Source organism: Mustela erminea, chromosome 3 (genome assembly GCF_009829155.1).
Source record: "Mustela erminea isolate mMusErm1 chromosome 3, mMusErm1.Pri, whole genome shotgun sequence".
Classification (NCBI taxonomy): domain Eukaryota; kingdom Metazoa; phylum Chordata; class Mammalia; order Carnivora; family Mustelidae; genus Mustela; species Mustela erminea.
Genome location: NC_045616.1, coordinates 78,272,479 through 78,292,694, shown reverse-complemented (window position 1 = coordinate 78,292,694; position 20,216 = coordinate 78,272,479). Strand labels below are relative to the sequence as shown.

Here is a 20,216-nt window from a genome sequence, read left to right as displayed (position 1 = left end):
GAATGTCCCTCATTTTGGGTTTATCTGGTATTTTCTCATGATTTGATAGAGTTTATGCATTTTCATAAGAATATGAGAGGTTGGGGTGCCTCGTTGGCTCTGTCGGTTAGGCATCTGCCTTTGGCTCAGGTCAAGATCCCAGGGTGCTGGGATAGAGCCCCACATTGGGCTTTCTTATCAGCGGGGAACCTGCCTCTCTCCTTCTCCTTCTCCCTCTGCCTGCTGCTCACCCTGCTTGTGTTCTCTGTCAAATAAATAAAATCTTAAAAAAAAAAAAAAAACAGAAGGAATACAAGAGGCAATGTGCCATTCTTAGTGCACTGTATCAAAGGATATATGATGTTGATCTGGCTTATTATTGGTGATGCTGTCTTTCATCATTTGGTTAAGGAGATGTTTATTGGGTTTCTTGCTATAAAATTACTATAATAAATGTCTTAGGGGAGATACTTTGAGGCTGCAGATATCCTCTATTTCTCTTAAGAATTTTGCATTGCACTGATTTTAGCATTTGTCAGTGGATCTTGCCTATAGCAGTTATTATTATAGTGTTCTAACAGTGATTTTCTATTTCCCTTATTTCTTCTATATTAATTAATTGGGATTTTTCTATCAAGAGGAACAAACTGTCTCTTCTCCCCCCATTTATGTATTTATTCAGTTTTTAAATTTATACCAGTATAGACTGATGGGTATTTATTTTATCTGTGGATTATAATCCAGTACTATCATCATTTAATTTGTTGCTTATATTATTTGAGCTTTGGCCATTAGAAGCTCTTTTTTAACTTACTTTAAAATTCATTCTTCAAAAATTGCAGAAATAGTTCAAGAGTTTCCTTATACCCCACTGTTTATTCATATATGTATATATGTGTGTGTGTGTGTGTGTGTGTGTGTATAATGGATTATTTATTTATAAATATATCATGGATTATTTATGGATTACAGTCCTTTCCTTTCCTATCATAATTTATTTTATTAAATGGTCTCAGATTATGCCAGGGTCTCTTATGCTTTTCAAATGCAGTTAAACTGACCTTCGGTTTTTTCTTCCCAGAAAACGTTGAGAGCCATGCTAGTATATACTCCTTGCCATAGTTTGGCAGAAAGAATCAAACTGCAGAGACTTCTCCGGCCAGTTGTAGACACCATCCTAGTCAAGTGTGCAGATGCCAATAGGTAAGGCCCTACTGATGAACTGCTTCAAACCCTCTTATATTAAAAGCCTAGCAACAAGCCTCACACCTGGTGAGTATTTGATACATGTTTATTAAATGAGGCTTTGAATATTGTTTTCTGATATGAGATTTGAAGTTAAAATTTAACACTTAAAGCTGTTGAACACTAGGGAGAAGGACTAGTGACAAGTAAAAACCAGGCTAACAAACTGCATGGATAACCATTTTACTGTGTTGTGATTGATTTTCTTTTATCGTAAAGTAATATTCTTAATCTCAAGTCCATTTGAAAGAACAGTAGGTGTTATATACATAATCTTACTTTAGAGAATGAGTTACACGGGATAGGAACCAATAAAATCATTGCATCTGCTTAAAAAACCAAACAGTTTCATATTTGCTGTGTTTTGGAATTTTACTCTATGACAGTTTATGCTAAAAAAAAGAACCACACAGCAACAAATTCCATTTGATCCTGCAATATCCTTAAAAACTGGTAAGCAACAAGAGTAATGCTAATTGGAAAGGTAAGGATAGTTAGGTAGAGAAATGAGTCATGATCATAGTAAAAACTAAGCTCTAACTGTGCCTTTATGAGACCAGTGGTTCGCCCACTGCTCCTTTAATGAGCATAGCTAGTGCTAAAGGTCGTTGGGCATTCTCACCTCTTTCAGTCCTGCCCATTTCAGGGGAGGAAGCACTGGATCTCCCATGTGCCTCTGCCATGACCCATTTGAAGCTCGCTCAGCCCAACTTTTGTCTTCTTTCCTAAGTCACATGATGCAGTTTTAGGTTTGCAGTTGGTCTCAAAAACTAGGTGCTTAGATTTGACTTCTCATTTCATGAAGTGTGTGCTTTGCCTCCATTGTTTTCTCCACATAAGCCTATGAAGTGAAAGTATTAGAGATGGTCTTGTTGCTTAGAGAGAATACTATAATACCTGAACAACATTAGGCAGATTAATAAATAATTTGCAAATGCATAGAAAAATTGCTGTTTTTCAGAATCAGAGTATATTTTTCAGAGAACTTCATTGCTTTTGTGGCATTTGTTGTGTTGTGTGCTTTCCCAAATACTAAAATTAGGTTGTTTACTTGGTCCCTTCAGTGACAGAACATTATTAAAAAAAAATACAGTAAAAAGATTTTAAGGTATTTGGAACTCACTCAGGCTAAATAAGAGAAATAAAGTTTTGGATGGGAAGGTTTTGCTTTTAATGCAAGAGATTCTTACTGAAAATTCAGAAATCAAAACAAGTATTTTTTATTTTAATGAAATAACCAAAATACGCTTTTTATCTGGTTTGCTATTTAAATCAGTACTTGCTCTTCAAGAGCCACTAGTAAAAGTTCTGTGCTTAACACAAATGAGGTAATGAAATTAACATTAAATGATGAATATTATTATTTGTAGGAATATTATTAATGTGATTTTAGTGGTGGAAAAGCAAACACATGTGGAAGCTTTTTTCCCCACCTTTTCACATAGCATTACATTACTTTTGTCCTTTTAATGTGCATTTTATCTAAGATCCAAGTCTGATGTTGCTTCTTTCATTTGTAGTCGTACAAGTCAGCTGTCTATATCGACACTGTTGGAATTATGCAAAGGCCAAGCAGGAGAGTTGGCAGTTGGCAGAGAAATACTTAAAGCTGGTAATAACTTTTTACTTAATAATAATGTAGCAGATCTTACCATTTTCCTTCGCCGACTGTCTAATTCTGTAATCTCTGACAGGGCAGTTGTATGGATTTTGGAGTAATTGTGTAAATTGATTGAGTCAGCTAACGTTAGAAATATGAATTAATCTAAGAAATTCTTTCTTTTTTTAAACGATTTATTTATCTGAGAGAGCACAGAGGGAGGGGCAGAGGGAGAGGGAGCAGACTCCCTGCTGAGCGCAGAGCCAGACTTGGGGCTCAATCCTAGGACCCTGAGATGATAAACTGAATCAAACTCAAGAGTCAGCCATTTAAGCAACTGAGTTACCCAGGAAACCCCTAACAAATTTTTAAAATGAATATAATTAGAGTATTGTCCTTGACATTGTGCTATTTTGACCATGTTTTGTTTTAGATTTTAATATCACTGCTTTTCAATTATTTCTGCTTTCCTTTTCACAGGATCCATTGGTATTGGTGGTGTTGATTATGTCTTAAGTTGTATTCTTGGAAACCAAACTGAATCAAACAACTGGCAAGAACTTCTGGGCCGCCTTTGCCTTATAGACAGACTGCTCTTGGAATTTCCTGCTGAATTTTACCCTCATATTGTCAGTACTGATGTTTCACAAGCTGAGCCTGTTGATGTCAGGTAATATTTCTTCTGCAAATAAATTACTTTGTTCTTCTTTCTACTCATCCCCCCCCCCAAGGACACATTTTAGATTCATTATAAAGACTCAGAAGCTACAGAACATATATATAGGTTACTAATACCTTAATCTTTGATTGATTAAAAAAACCTCAAGTCTAGGCTATTTAATTAAAATTTAATAGATCCTTTGTTCTGAAACAAAGTTCTTATACACTTTTTTTCAGTGTATAAGCTTTAAACTCTAGTACCTTTCTTATTTGCATATAGTTTGCAGTAATTTTGACTTGTCTAGTGATTGAATTTTTTTTTTCTTTCAGGTATAAAAAGCTGCTGTCCCTCTTAACCTTTGCTTTGCAGTCCATTGATAATTCCCACTCAATGGTTGGTAAACTCTCCCGAAGGATATATCTGAGTTCCGCAAGAATGGTTACTGCTGTCCCCCACGTATTTTCAAAACTATTGGAAATGCTGAATGTTTCCAGTTCCACTCATTTTACCAGGATGCGTCGTCGTTTGATGGCTATTGCAGATGAGGTGGAAATTGCTGAGGCCATCCAGCTAGGCGTAGGAGACGCTTTGGAGGGTCGACATGACAGCTTTTTACAGGCGGCTGTCCCAACCAGTTACCCAGAAACCACAGAGAACAGCTCCCTTGAGCACACAGACCATTTAGAGAAAACTGGAAAAGGACTATGTGCTACAAAACTGAGTGCCACTTCAGAGGACATTACTGACAGACTGGGCAGCATTTCAGTAGGACTTCCCAGCTCAACAACAATGGAGCAACCAAAGCCAATGGTTCAAACAAAAGGCAGACCCCACAGTCAGTGTTTGAACACCTCTCCTTTATCTCATCATTCTCCATTAATATTTCCACCCTTGTCAAGTCCTTCTTCATCTGCCCCCTCTGCACCAACTGGCACTGGAACGGATGTCTCTAAGCATAGACCTCAGGGATTCATTCCCTGCAAAATACCTTCCGCATCTCCTCAGACACAGCGAAAATTTTCTCTACAGTTCCAGAGAAACTGTTCGGAAAACAGAGACTCAGATAAATCTTCCCCCATCTTTACTCAGTCCAGACCCCTGCCCTCTAGTAATATACACAGGCCAAAGCCATCTCGACCTTCCCCAGGTAATTCAAGTAAACAGGGAGAGGCCTCAAAGAATAGCATGACACTTGATCTGAACAGTACTGCCAAATGTGATGACAGCTTTGGCAGCAGCAATAGCAGTAATGCTGTCATACCCAGTGATGAGACAGTGTTCACCCCAGTAGAAGAGAAATGCAGACTAGATGTCAATACAGAGCTCAACTCCAGTATTGAGGACCTTCTTGAAGCATCTATGCCTTCAAGTGATACAACAGTAACTTTTAAGTCAGAAGTTGCTGTGCTCTCCCCTGAAAAGGATGAAAATGATGATACCTACAAAGATGATGTGAATCATAATCAAAAATGCAAAGAAAAGATGGAAGCTGAAGAAGAAGAAGCTTTAGCAATTGCCATGGCAATGTCAGCGTCTCAGGATGCCCTCCCCATAGTTCCTCAACTACAAGTTGAAAATGGAGAAGATATCATCATTATTCAACAGGATGTAAGTATAGTCTTGAAGTGATTAGAGTTTCCTTGCACCAAGCTAAAAGAAACAACTCAGAAACGATGCTTTTCACATGAGTTAATTGTGAGAAGCAGTTTTTCACATAGAGTTATACAGCAGTTTTTTTAATTGTTGCTTGACCACAAACACTACTTGCCTATTTCAAAGGCATTTCTGTAATGGTGATCCCTTCTGCATTTGACATTGGTCACCGACACTGTCCCTACAGAGGTCAACTTTATAGATGGTCTGAGAAGCCAGACCAAGCAAGAATAGTATTTTGCCAGGCTGATTTCACAAACTCTTCCTCTTTTAACCTAACAGTAAAAAGATTGCTTTCATTTAATATGTAGACACCAGAAACTCTACCAGGACATACCAAAGCAAAACAGCCTTACAGAGAAGACACTGAATGGCTGAAGGGTCAGCAGATAGGCCTTGGAGCATTTTCTTCCTGTTACCAGGCTCAAGATGTGGGAACTGGAACATTAATGGCTGTTAAACAGGTAAATACCTAGTGAGCACATAAATGACTTAAATTATAGAAATGAAGCATGAGCAAGTAAGAAAAATAAAGGATATGTTCCAGTGTGTATATGCTTTAGTTCTTTTTCAGACACCTAAATTTCAAAGTAAATACTGCCAAAGCACCAAAAGCATCATGGATTCTAATGGAAAGCTGAAGCATGATTTATTTTAATGAGCTGCAGAAATGTCCCCTGATAGTCTTCTTTCTTTCTTTCTTTTTAAAATTTCATATATTTATTTGGGAGCGGGGGAGGCATGAGTTGGGGGAGGGACAGAGGCAGAGGGAGAAGGAGAAGCAGCCTCCTCCCCTGATGAGCAAGGAGCCCGATAGGGAACCGCTCCCAGGACCCTGAAATCATGACCCAAGCCGAAGGCAAATGCTCAACCAACTAAGCCACCCAGGTGCTCCTGAAAGTATAGTCTTAAAGCATGATTATTTAAAATGCAGCACCACGATGGGCCTCATAGAGGTTGTTTTTGGTTGTGCTTTTTTTTTTTTAAAGATTATTTATTTATTTGACAGAGAGACAAGAGATCACAATCAGGCAGAGAAGCAGGCAGAGGGGGAGGGGGAAGCAGGCTCCCTGCTGAGCAGAGAGCCCAATGCAGGCCTCAGTCCCAGGACCCTGGGATCATGACCTGAGCTGAAGGTGGAGGCTTAACCCACTGAGCCACCCAGTTGCCCCTGGTTGTGCTTTTTATAAACAAGAGTTATGATTTCATACTCCTTTTACCCATGTAACCTGTGCAGCAGCATCTTGGGATCTCTAGTTTACTTTTTATGAACATCCTGATCAAAAGAAGAAAATTAAAATAAAGCTTTCATTTTTAAATTATGTTGGTTCTTCTATGAATGGGCTTTTCTTACTCCATCTTTGGACAGTTTGGGAGGACTGGCTACATCCCAGTTTTTTCCCTTTTTCTGATATTTCATTGCTTCTTAAGCTAGACTCTCTTTTCTTTCTAAGAGTTTGATTTTTTTTTAATGAAGTATCTACATATTAGCATAAATGCTAACTCCTGTTAATCTGTAACTGATTTGAAATTGTCCACTTTAGATCAGATTGTTAATAAAGTTTGTAAATAGAAATTCATCAGAATTCAAAACTTTATAAACATGGTTATTGAAACAGGTGACATATGTCAGAAATACATCTTCTGAGCAAGAGGAAGTAGTGGAAGCATTAAGAGAAGAGATCAGAATGATGAGCCATTTGAATCATCCCAACATCATTAGGATGTTGGGAGCCACATGTGAGAAAAGCAATTATAATCTCTTCATCGAATGGATGGCAGGTATGTTCCTGTTTTAAATTGCCAGTAGTAGCACATGAATTTAACTTTCTGGCTAATACTAAATTTAAGAAAAACAGCTTATTTTTAAAACACTTATTTTTAGTAAGTAGTTGCTTTTCTAAAAGCAAATCACCCTAACATAATATAAACCGGAAATACTTTGTTTTATCTTACACTGATTGATTGGTGGGCAGCAAAACGAAGTGTACCGAGTAATAGTACAAAGCTCTCAAAGAGCGAGGGGAGCCAAGAGTATTGGGTTGCCCATTTTGTCTTACATTTAAATATAAATAAGATATTCATTGTCTCTACCTTTCAGACTTTTTCAGTGTTCCTTTTTAAATGATTTTGTAGCACTGTTTTACAGGAATAATTTTTGAAAGACCTGCTTATGTGTAAGAGCCATATTTTTCCAGATAGCCATCATTAGTTGGACAGATTTGAGATGTTTTAATGTGACAATATAAAAATGAAATTAAGATATAACTTGGAAAAATTATTGTAGGCAAACTAGCACTGAAGCATAAAGTTGAACCTTGTCATCTACTTGAACAAATAAAAACTGAATTTTATGTGGTATCATATTGTACATACAGTAGAACAAGTAACTTGGGATATAATGAATGAACAAATGCTTGGTTTAGCATCTTAGATTTTTTTGCATCTGAAGGAGTGTGTTTCTGTTTACATATCTGTTCTTTGGTATGTTCCCTGATGTTGGTTGTAGCTGTGTAGATTGTTGTTTTTAGGTTGACTATTTTAAATACTTCTCAGTGTGAGGTTTATTGAACTTGTGACCTGTCCCAGGTCAGAGCTAGTAAATAGTAGAGTATGAAGCTTCTTGCTGGCTCTTCTGGTCTGGCTGCTTCTCTCTACCTTCTGCAAAATAACATGTTAGCACTCTTAAGTCTTACTAAGAAAGGTATTTTGTATATCTTGGTCAAAAAGAGAGGTGAATGGTATATTGCAAAATAGTTCCATCCAAAATTGTTAAGTTTCAAAGCTTTCTGAAATCTTGACCTTCCAAAAAATTAGGTCATGAAAGTTGGATGAAAATGTCTAATTGATATCCCTGGAATATATTAGTTTTAAAATCCGTTTCACTTCTGGTGCAGAGTATAAATTTAATATTTCATATTGAACATGAGCTCTGGCACAAGAATATGTAACCTAAGTGTAATAAAATTGTTTTAATTTTGGCTCGAGTTTATGATAATTATTATATTTGTCTTATAGGAGGATCTGTGGCTCATTTGCTCAGTAAATATGGAGCCTTCAAGGAATCAGTAGTTATTAATTATACTGAACAGTTACTTCGTGGCCTTTCATATCTCCATGAAAACCAGATCATTCATAGAGATGTCAAAGGTAGGTATTCTTTTAATTACTACCTACTACCAATAAATAGAAATACATGTAGTTTTATAACTTGGACCTTTGTTGATAGTTTCTACCTTGAAACTATTTGGGGTTTCAAGTTAGAAACTTGGGGTTGTTTCTCCTGAGTAACTCCAATCACTAGAATTAATAGAAGTGAAAGGAACCTGTGGAGTCATGTAATCTGCCTTCCTTGGAGAGACTGATTTTTCCAGTCCTACTGCTAATTGATGGCAAATCAGGTACAAAAATCAGGTCTCTGATTTCCTATCTTGGTCTCATAACCTCCTACCTCCCCAAAAGTTCCTGTTCCTGGCTTTATTTAGAATAATTGGGATGTCATGTACTTCTTTTGAGAAAAATCCTTTCAGATCTTTTGCAGTTCATCTTATTAAGAACAACGTTGGCTTTCTGACATGAGTCTATGGCTAGTATTTGATATAACATACTCAAGTAATTTTATAACATTAATTTTTTATAAGTTAGAATTGTGAAATTCCTGTATATTTTCAGTTGGTCTAGTGAGTGTGTTTCAGTAGGACTTTGTCTTAAAATGGAAACTACACTAAAATTTTAACTTCGAGGGAAGATTTTTGATGGGAATCATTATATTAAAGGTTTTTAGCACTTTTTATTAAATGTCTGCCTTTATTTCCTTCTGCCTCGTTACTTTGATCTTCCCTCTGAGGATTTGGATTTTATTTATTTTGCACTGTTGATACCTCTGTGCCTTTAGCAAGAATGAAATGAATTCAGAGAGGAGATTTTTCTGAACCCTTCCATGTCTGCTTCCTTTGTTACGTCCTATTTTGTTAGTATCTTACTGAGTTTCTAATCTGTTCTTTTGTTTTTAACATACAAGGTCATTTGCTATTTCTTTTGACAGGTGCCAATTTGCTAATTGACAGCACAGGTCAGAGACTGAGAATTGCAGATTTCGGAGCTGCAGCCAGGTTGGCATCAAAAGGAACTGGTGCAGGAGAGTTTCAGGGACAGTTATTGGGGACAATTGCATTTATGGCACCAGAGGTGAGAAGCAGCTTTGAGTGTGATGAAAGAAAATACCTGGAGTTCTAGGTGACAGAATTAGAGCAAATTAGTTTGCAGTGTTATTCAGTATATGCTTGCAAATTAGAAGCGTATAGCTCTAAAAATAAGGTTTTAATTATATCCTTGATTTCAGAACCCTTAATCCGTGCCTTTCCATCTTTGTCTTGACAAAATTTTAAAAGGCAGGTTTTAATAGTTTGCTTATAAGACTATTTCTAACAAAGAATTTTGGGGTGATTTGTACTATTGTTTTGTAGTACACCCAAAGCACACATAATAGGAATCTCAACAGTTGGTCTCTCCCTGTTCCAAAGGGAGGTGAGCACAGAGAAGCTGGTCTTAGTAGCAGTGGAAGAAGTGTAACTAAGCACTGCTGTTCTGAATCAGGCTTCATCTGTTGTGTTCCAAACTCTTCGTGTTTACATGTGGTGATCACTTACTTGTCCTCTGGCCGCTTGGTTTACTTAAGTGCACTGGGGGTGCTTGGAAATTCTGTGATATATCTTTCTTTCATTATCTCAGAATTCTCCAAAATACTTTTGTGCCACATAGGAGATTAATAAGTTTATTGATGAAATAAATGAGACATCAGGGTAATCCGTGGAGTTACCATTGTTTTGATCTGAAATAAAAAAGCTAGGATCTATAACTACAGAACATCTTTCTCTTTTTTTAATGAGTAATATTTCCAAATCACCTTCCATTTTAGGTACTAAGAGGTCAGCAGTATGGTAGGAGCTGTGACGTATGGAGTGTTGGCTGTGCCATTATAGAAATGGCTTGTGCTAAACCACCTTGGAATGCAGAAAAACACTCCAATCATCTTGCTTTGATATTTAAGGTAACTGATATAAAAATTACTTCTTTCTCCTAAAATTGGCAGGAGGCAGATTTTCATGGATTCTCCTTAACTCTCAATCTCAGTTGAAAGCATATCCTCTTTGAAATAAATATGCATGTGTACATCTCCAGGAATTTATATGGTGTGGTGAATATGGGCAGCAAATACAGTCAGTCCTCATTTTTCACAATAGTAAGGCTCTATAAAGTCACTTGGAACAATGAGTTAGCAAATGATAAATCATTGTTCCTAGGTGAAATACATAAATGGATGTATCCAACTTTCAAAGGTAAGAACATAGAGCTTTTTTTAAGATTTTTTTATTTATTTATTTTTTTTTTATTTGACAGACAGAGATCACAAGCAGGCAGAGAGGCAGGCAGAGAGAGAGAGGAGGAGGAAGCAGGCTCCCTGCTGAGCAGAGAGCCTGATGCGGGGCTCGATCCCAGGACCCTGAGATCATGACCTGAGCCGAAGGCAGAGGCTTAACCCACTGAGCCACCCAGGCGCCCCGAGAACATAGAGCTTTTTATGTACACAATCTGCCAATTTTTAAAATCAGATTTACTCTTTGGTGTATTTTAAAAAATTACACCTGAATCAGGTACCAAATCCTATCTGTTCTACCTTTCTGACAATGCTCAAATCTACTCTGTCCATTTCCAGCAGAGAAGAGTATCATAGTTGAGATTTTTAGCTTTTGATCCAGACACGTACTAGTTAAAAGCTTGGGCTCTGATGGGGGATGGGGTAACTGGGTGATGGACATTGGGAAGGGTATGTATATGTTGTCATGAACACTGGGTACTATATAAGACTGATGAATCACAGATATGTACCCCTGTAACAAATAATACTTCTGTGTTAATTAATTGAATTTAAGTTAAACAAAAAAAGCAGCTTGGACTCTGGAGTGATACAGACATGGTTTCAAACCACAGTCTAACCTTTAATAGCCCTGTCACTAGGGGAATGACTAACTCAATCTACCCTGTTTTTTTGGTTGTAAAATGGGTGTAGTGACAGCACCTACTTCATGAGATTATCTCTGGGCCTGAGTAAAGCAAAGTCTACTGCCTTGGCACCCCAGCACCTCCCAGCTGCCATAACTGCCTCTGGTTCTTCCCATACTTAGAGACCTTCCTCCTTTGGTGCAGCTGTGTGTCTGATGTACAAAATGGGCAGGTGTGGTCTTCAAATAGCTCTTTGTGCTGCATAATAGAAAATGTAGGAGATGGGACGCCTGGGTGGCTCAGTTGGTTAAGCAGCTGCCTTCGGCTCAGGTCATGATCCCAGCGTCCTGGGATCGAGTCCCACATCGGGCTCCTTGCTCGGCAGGGAACCTGCTTCTCCCTCTGCCTCTGCCTGCCATTCTGTCTGCCTGTGCTTGCTTTCTCCCCCTCTCTCTCTCTGATAAATAAATAAAATCTTTAAAAAAAAAAAAAATTTAAAAAAAAAAAAATAAAAAAATAAAAAAAAGAAGAAAATGTAGGAGAGCGTATAGTATAAATACTTTACCTACCTGTCTAACCATTTTGATGCTCTCATCCGTGTTCATTTGAGACAATAAGGGAAACGCATAGATCTATCTGCTCAGGATGTATTTGGTCAAATTCTAAAAATCCTAAAATTTGAAGGTTCTTGGAGGAAGCCTCCCATCTGGCTGGTGAGTTTTCCCATAAATTCTGTCAGAAGAAAGTCCACACACTTAAGCTTCCGTTCTGTGCACAAGATCTGTGTGTACTACAGAGTTCCGACCATGCAAGGTGTCAACATACTGGTGGTTTTTCTTATAGATTGCAAGTGCAACTACTGCTCCATCGATCCCTTCACATTTGTCTCCTGGTTTACGAGATGTGGCTCTTCGGTGTTTAGAACTTCAACCTCAGGACCGACCTCCGTCAAGAGAGCTACTGAAGCATCCAGTCTTCCGTACTACTTGGTAGCCAATTACAGACTCTGATGGAGACAGGTTGCTCAACAAGGCAAAACTTTTGTGGGGAACCACGCTGATAATCTGCTGGCCTTCATGCCACTGAACAGCTATGAACAGGACCAGTGGGGAACCCTTACCTAAGTATGTGATTGACAAATCATGATCTGTACCTAAGCTTAGTATGCAAAAGCCCACAATTTGTGCAGAAACTGTAAACCGTGCCTTTCAAAGAACTGGCCATAGGTAAACAGGAAAACAGTGAAGTTTGCATGACTAACAGAAGCGTATTTGGGGTTTTTTTTTTTTTTTGGAGCACTTTTTCAGCAATATTAGCAGCTGAGGGGCTCAGGATCTATTTTAATGTTTGAATTATTCTTCCATTTGATATCGTGATCACAAGCAGGGGGTTCTGCAATTCCGTTCATTTTTTTTTTGTCACTGGCTCCCAATCAGTATCTGCCTCTTTTAGGTCAGAATATGCTATAAGTAGCAGTAAATATATTTTTAAAAGTTGATAACTTCTTTATGAACCACAGTTGACCTTTATTTTTTAAATGCCTGGGCAATTGTGGTTCACTGTGCATTTTACTGTTGGCCCATTCATTTCGTTTTTGGAAATCATGGTTCTGTATTTTCATTTCACCTTCACTTTTGTTTAATATTCAGGGAAAGGTGATTTTTTTCAAACCAGAAAAAAAAATAGAACTAGGTGTGAACTAGAGTTTATTAAATATCTTGCTATTGCAAGAGGGTTTTTTTTAAAATTCAGATTTAATTTTGTTTGTTTTTAAAATTGGAATATAATAAAATACTACCTTCACTGAGTCAGTCACTGCTTTTTTCATGCAGGTTAAATATAAATTAAGTGAAAATCAACTATTCTCTGTGATGCAGCTCAAAACCAAGATCAAGATGACCTTGAAATTTGATTTTTTTAATGTATTGGTTTCTTTTATAGGAAACATCACACCTTTGAAGTCTTAACTTTGTATGTAACAATCCATCATTCATCATCCATCACCACTAATAATATTAAACTGCTATTTTCCTTCTACCATGCATTATCTCTTTACAGTAGGCCTGGCTCATAATTAAAGAAATTAACTAATAACTATCAATGAGTAATAGTGTTTTTACAAAATAAATTTTCTTGGAACTCTGAAAACATGTTCAGAAAGAAAAGTGAAATTGAATTTGACTTACACCCTAATTCTTGGTTTTTGCTCAATTATCTAATGGTTTTCATCAGAGTTGAATTCAGATGCATGGAATCCTGAAGGAAAATGGCAGCTCTTTTATCCTTTTTTTGTGACTCTTTAAATATTTAATACAACTTTTTGAGATGAGAAGTTTTAACTCTTCAGAAGCCAGTTGAATTATTGCAGAGTGAAACAGAATTGGTTATTCTCAAAGACTCAGGATAAACTAAATAAGCTATACAGAGTACATTTTAAATGTACATCACAAATTGGAAGTAAAATAAGTTACAAGATAAGTTTACAGAGATATATTGCATATAATTTTTAAAAGGCAGGTTTTTTTGGTTTTGGTTTTTTGGGGGGGGGGGTTTTTTTTTTTTTTTACATGAATGTGTCTCTTAGTGAAATTTTACATTCCTTTGTTTTTGGAAGATTGGCAATATTTGAAGAGTTAAAAATAGTACCGAAATGTGAAGTTTGGTAGCTCTAAATGTGTTGTACTTGACTTCCTTTTTTTATTTTCTATCTTTTCTGTGTGTGTGACTACTTAGAACTTTCACGACCCTAAAAAGATTGTTTCCAAGTTTCTCATGTGCAAGCTTTAACGGATGCACTCTTGCCATTTTATGTACTGGAAGATCATCACTGGTCAGATTAATACTGTGTCTGACAGAAATGTAAACTGTATAAACTGAGGAACCTCAGCTAATCAGTATTACTTTGTAGATCACCATGCCCACCACATTTCAAACTCAAACTGCCTCTAGATGCAAATCCATTGTTTGAGTTTGTTTGCAGTTCCCTCAGCTTGCTGGTAATTGTGGTGTTTTGTTTTTTGTTTTGTTTTGTTTTCAATGCAAATGTGATATAATATTCTTATTTTCTTTGGATCAAAGCTGGACTGAAAATTGTATTGTGTAATTATTTTTGTGTTCTTAATGTTATTTGGTACTCAAAAGTTGTAAATAATGTCTACTGCTGTTTATTCCAGGTTCTACTACCTCAGGTGTCCTATAGTTCTTCTTCTACCAAAGTTCACTTTCACAATGAAATTATATTTGCTGTGTGACTATGATTCCTAAGACTTCCAGGGCTTAAGGGCTAACTTCTATTAGCACCTTACTGTGTAAGCAAATGTTACAAAAAAAAATCTCTGGGTTAAGAAAATTTGGCTTAAATGTATCCTTTGTTATTTTAAATATATCGAGATATTTTAATTAAAATTTTTACCCCATTGAACCAATTTTATAGTATTTGTACCTATTTTGGTGTTTGTCTTTATAGTAAATAAAAGTTTTTGAACAAAGGTTGGTAATTTTATTTATTTTGCCAGCTGCCCAGTTATGTCCTTTATAGATGAAAGATCCAGACCAAGAGTACGTATTCCTCGTAGTCATCAAGTTTCTTCAGTTTCATTCAATCCAGAATCATTCCTTAGTATTTTCTTTATGTTCATGACCTTAGTATTTTTTAAGATTACAGGTTTTTGTTTTATAGAGGTCCTCCATTGGAGTTCATCTGGTGCTTCCTCATGACTGGATTTAACATATGCATTTGTGACAGGAATATCAGAGAGGTGATGCTATGCTCTTCTTGGTGTGTCTTTTTTTTTTTTTCTTTAAGATTTTATTTATTTGAGAGTGAGCAAGAGTGGAGGGAAGGGGGAGCCACAGGAAGGGGAAGCAGCAGATTCCCTGCTGAACAGGGAGCCCAGTGCCGGCTCTTCCTGGTGTGTCTTATCAGGAGGCACTTCAAAGCCAATTTGTCCCAATGCTGGTGATATTAACAGTGACCATCTGAGTAAGCTTCACCACTGTAAAGTTACCATTTCCCTTTGTAATTAATATCCAGCTTAGTATGGATGTTAAGTATTTTGTAGAGGTGATACTTTGAGATTACATAGTTTGTTCTTCATTCAACTTCACTCTCTGCTCTTAGCCTTCTTGAATTCTGAATTATTACTCCCGATAGATGCCAAATGGTGATTTTTCTAGTTCTTGCATTCTTTCTGTATTTTGTTAATAGACATTTTGCTATAAAAAGAGCTTTCTCTTCTCCTATTTATTACTCACTTATAAGAATGGTTTTTTGGATTCCTGTACAGTGAGAGAAAATCAATTAACTGTCATCATGTATTAGCTCAAATAGCCATCCTCAGCCACTGGGTGCCTCTGAAAGCCAGCTTCTCTGTCTGCTGGCAAGCCACCTTCTTCGAACACTTCCATATTTAGAGACTCATCTTGTGTGTTCTCTGTTTCAGCCCTGGGATCAGCCATTTTTCAAAGATTCCTTTGATAGAGACTAGTATTTAAAAACATGGTGCTAAAAATACTCTTTGCTCTTGGGTATCACTTGTGTGTCACCTGATCCCAGAGTTTTTCTGTGTATGTATATCTCTGCCTATATATATTATGCCTTCCCTGCATGGGGCCCAACCCCTGCTGGACTGCCTTTGTTCCTACTTATCTGTAGGCTTTCATAGATATATGTTCCATATATATTTTTTAAAGCCATCTTACATGAATATATAAAAGTTGTATGATACATACTCTACATATAATAGCATATAGATTATATATACAATATACTTTATTTTTTTAGAGTACTTTCAGGTTCACAGCAAAATTTAGCAGAAGATTCAGAGATTAACCATATGCTTCCTGGTCCCATTGACTCACAGCCTCCTCAACTATCAACATCTAAGGACTTTTTGCCAAGAAGGAAAGCTCTTCCAAAAAAGTTAAGTTTTTTTTTTTAATCTTAAGTGAAAGTTATAACACTTTTAACACTCTACCTTATGTGGCTTGACATGTTACATACTTTCATATAAATACTACTACTGTTCCTAGCAGCACAGATTAAACTTAGTTGATTCTTTTTATATTGTATGGGAATAAAGATTCACTCACCAGAAGTATTTGTCAGGCATACCCTGGAACAGTGATTACGCTCCATTTCACAAATGCAGAAACCAGCCAGTTGCAATCATTCTGCAATCAAGCTACACCAGGGAACTCCCTTGGCCTGCCCCACAGTTTTAGTCTTAGATTGTACCTTGTGGTTGTGTACTCATTTCTACTTTTATTCTTCATTTTTCTGCCAGTAGTCATCTCTCACAGGATCAAACTTAATCAGAAACAAGATGAATTAAGCCTGCAAAATAGGTGATGTCTCGGATTAAGTGGTGGTTCAGACGGCATTTTCTACATCCACGTTTGTTGTAAAGACTCTGTATAATATGAAAATATGCATCTTTTTTTTTTTTTTTTAAGAGAGGAAGCAAGGGGTGCAGGGATGAAGCGCAGGCAGGAGAGATTCTTAAACAGGCTCCATGCCCAGTGTGGGCCCTGACATGGGGCTCAATCTCACAACCCTGAGATCACAACCTGAGCTGAAGTCGAGTCAGACACTTAACCAACTGAGTCACCTGGTGCCCCCCTAAATGTGCATCTTTTAAATAGGCTTTAGCTATTACTGTTAAGCAGTACACTTACGTCATTTCCAGAAAATATTACCTTTGAGAACAGATTTTGCCATCTATTTAAATGGCAATAATAATTGTGTAAAAGGGCTGTATATATAGGATAGAGAGAATCTAGAAAAATGTTGGGGTATCATGCTTACCCAGAAATGCCAATAAATGCCCATGTGAATTAATATAGTAATTCACTTGTTATAAAATGCATGAAATACTGATGCCACTGGGGAAAACAGTGACTAAACAGAAATTTTGGCAATCTGTCACCCTTCTACACCATGACAATTTTTAGGTTTCTAAGGAACAGTAGTAGGTCATAAGGAGGGACCTGGAAACCATGAATACATACATACACTGGCTCAAATCTGGCTCTGCCACTTGCCATTTGACCTTTTGAACCTTCACTTCCGCCTCTATAGAATGAAAGTGACAGTGTTGTGCAAAGTAAAAGAACCTATGTAAATGGCCTAGAACACTGTCAGGCATGTTGGATGCACACTGTATGTTTGGATGAATAGATGAGTGATCCAAAGGTTATAGATTCAAATACCTATGTGGCTTGAAGTGTCCTTAGCAGGGCCTATGGCCAACCTAAGAGTTCATGCCAAATTCGTGTTCAAGAAGGGGTCTGTGTTTGCCATACTGGAATGGGAAGAAAAAAAATAAATAAAAGCCTCTAAATTTTCAAAAGAAGCTGGAAATCTGGATTTTATCTGCAACTTCCTGTTGTTTAAATATGGGAAACTAATTCAAAATTTGGATTAGGAACTATAGGCTAAACAAAACTCATAGGCTAGTTTTAACCTGTGGCTAGCCACTTTCTGATCTCTGATTTGGTCCAGTCTTTTAAAACAAAAGAAGGTAGACTACTGGAGGAGAATCTCAGTTTTGGAAAAGTGGATCCAGGACTTTTGTCTTTTAAGAGCTGTGAGAAGAGGGGAAACTGGAGATGATTACAGATGCTAGAGAATAAACCTCTGAGGAGAAAATTAATGTCTAACTATATGCACTAATGTGAAATGTTTACCATTAAATCCTAATTATCAGGTAGCATATTATGCATATGTAACATTCAAATATGCCATCACTGTGATATTAACTTTGTGAATTTTATTTGACAACAGATATTCTGTATTATGTGACTAGAGAACTCCATCCATGATTGAAGCAGCGTCACCACTTTATAGTCATCCTGGAATCACTCTAACCCATGCCTCATGGCCCTCATACCTCTGACACCCACGCAGGGCTAAAACTAAGCTAACATGATGATGTAAGAGGCAAAGTCATCACACCCCAAAGTACCTTTCCAACAATGCTGAAATTCCTATTAGAGTTTAGAGATAATTAAGTGCTATTTTCCTTTAAAGTCAATTTGCTAAAGATTTCTCACCATGTATAAAGACATACTGAGGGGTGCCTGGGTGGCTTAGTCAGTTAAGCATCTGCCTTCAGCTCAGGTCATGATCCTAGGGTCCTAGGATCCAGCCCGGCATTGAGCTCCCTGCTCAGTGGGGAGTCTGCTTCTCCCTCTCCCTCTGCCTGCTGCTCCCCTTGCTTGTGTCTGCTCACTTGCTTGCTCTCAAATAAATAAATAAATAAAATCCTAAAAAAAAAGAGATACTGAGAGAATAAGGGTGTAACTAGGGTGAAAGGGAAAGGAGGAGCAATAACACGGGATGGTAGACATTGAGAAATCCTTGGCAGGAAGTGGCGTGACTGTATTTTGTAAAGATCACTCTAGTAGCATCTTGAAGAAAGAAACACAGTAGAACAAAAAACTGAGACAAAGAAGACAGCTGCAGTATCCAGTTAAGAAATTATGAAGGGAGTGTTGCCTAGGTGGCTCAGCCGGTTAAACATCTGACTCTTGGGCACCTGGGTGGCTCAGTGGGTTAAGCCGCTGCCTTCGGCTCAGGTCATGATCTCAGGGTCCTGGGATCGAGTTCCGCATCGGGCTGTCTGCTCAGCAGGGAGCCTGCTTCCTTCTATCTCTCTCTCTACCTGCCTCTCCGTCTACTTGTGATCTCTCTGTCAAATAAATAAATCAAATCTCAGAAAAAACAAACAAAAAACCAAAACAACAACAAAAAAACATCTGACTCTTGATCTCAGCTCAGGTCTTAATCTCTGGGTAGGGTGTTCAAGTCCCACATTGGGCTCCAAGCTGAACTTGGAGCCTACTTAAAAAAATTTGTGAAGGGAGAGTGACATCATGGCAGCGTAATAGGTCCCTACCAAAATTGAATCATGAACAAACACAAAATGTGAACAAATTGTAACAAGTTAGGAGACTGAATCAGTAATCAAAAAAATTATGCCCCTCCAGAAAAACAAAAAGCCCAGGACAAGACTGTTTCACAGGTGAATTCTATCAAACATTGAAAGAATTAATATCCTTCTCAAGTTTTGCCAAAGAACTGAAGAGGGAACACTCCTAAACTCTATTCATGAGGCCAATCTTAGCCTGATATCAAAGCCACATACGCACTCAACCAGCAAAGAAAACTATAGGCCAAAATCTCTGATAAATATAGTTGCGAAAAATCACAACAAAACATTATCAAACTGAATTCAGCAGCACATCAAAAGGTTCCTATAGCATGAACAAGAGGAATGTATTCCTGGGATAGAAGCATGGTCCCACATAGACAATCAAAGAATGTGATATGCCACATAGATGTAGAAAGCTTTTGACAAAAAGGCAGTGTCATTTTATGATTAAAAAAACACTCAACAACTGGGGTATAGAAGGAACATACTTCAACATTTTAAATAAAGGCCATACATGACAAGTACACAACTAACATCAGACCCAACTAAGTTTTCATGTATGTAATTGTTATTTTCCCTTAAGGTCACTGTGCTTAGGGAGATTTCTCAATCTTGATGTAAATATGCTACCAGGATGAGGGCTTTACATAACTCAGTTGTGTAGAAAAGTTGAAAGATTTTCCTCTAAGATAGGAACAATCAGGAATGCGTACTCTCATCAGTCTTACTCAACATACTACTGGAATTTCCTGGCCAGAACAATAAGAAGAAAAAAAAAAAAAAGCATCCAAATCAGAGAGGAAGAAGTAAAACTCTTTTTGTCTGCAGATGATGCAGTCTTACATACATAAAATTCTAAACTCCACCAAAACACTGTTAGAATAAATGAATTCAGTAAAGTTAAAAGATAGAAAATTGATGTAGAAAAATATGTTGCATTTTTTTTTTAAGATTTTATTTATTTATTTGACAGACAGAGATCACAAGTAGGCAGAGAGGCAAGCACAGAGAGAGGAGGAAGCAGTCTCCCTGCTGAGCAGAGAGCCCAATGCGGGGCTCGATCCCATGACCCTGGGATCATGACCTGGGCTGAAGGCAGAGGCTTTAACCCACTGAGCCACCCCGGTGCCCAATATGTTGC

General features: G+C 37.4%; 1 protein-coding gene across 6 annotated transcripts in view; it reads left to right on the top strand.

Moving 5' to 3' along the window:
* The window catches only part of MAP3K1 (mitogen-activated protein kinase kinase kinase 1), a 79,730-nt gene extending 65,101 nt beyond the window's left edge, over positions 1-14,629 (top strand). For 4 of the 6 annotated variants that reach the window (XM_032336196.1, XM_032336200.1, XM_032336201.1 and 1 more), the window contains exons 11-20: positions 1,061-1,182; positions 2,745-2,836; positions 3,305-3,494; positions 3,815-5,093; positions 5,450-5,602; positions 6,758-6,920; positions 8,157-8,288; positions 9,184-9,326; positions 10,057-10,188; positions 11,985-14,629. In XM_032336196.1, the coding sequence (XP_032192087.1) occupies positions 1,061-1,182; positions 2,745-2,836; positions 3,305-3,494; positions 3,815-5,093; positions 5,450-5,602; positions 6,758-6,920; positions 8,157-8,288; positions 9,184-9,326; positions 10,057-10,188; positions 11,985-12,134 (2,556 nt within the window). In that variant the 3' untranslated portion in view covers positions 12,135-14,629. Of the gene's footprint in view, positions 1-1,060; positions 1,183-2,744; positions 2,837-3,304; positions 3,495-3,814; positions 5,094-5,449; positions 5,603-6,757; positions 6,921-8,156; positions 8,289-9,183; positions 9,327-10,056; positions 10,189-11,984 lie in introns of those variants that run through there. The other 2 variants (XM_032336198.1, XR_004283997.1) reach the window with 2 other exon arrangements.
* Positions 14,630-20,216: the final 5,587 nt, after the last annotated feature.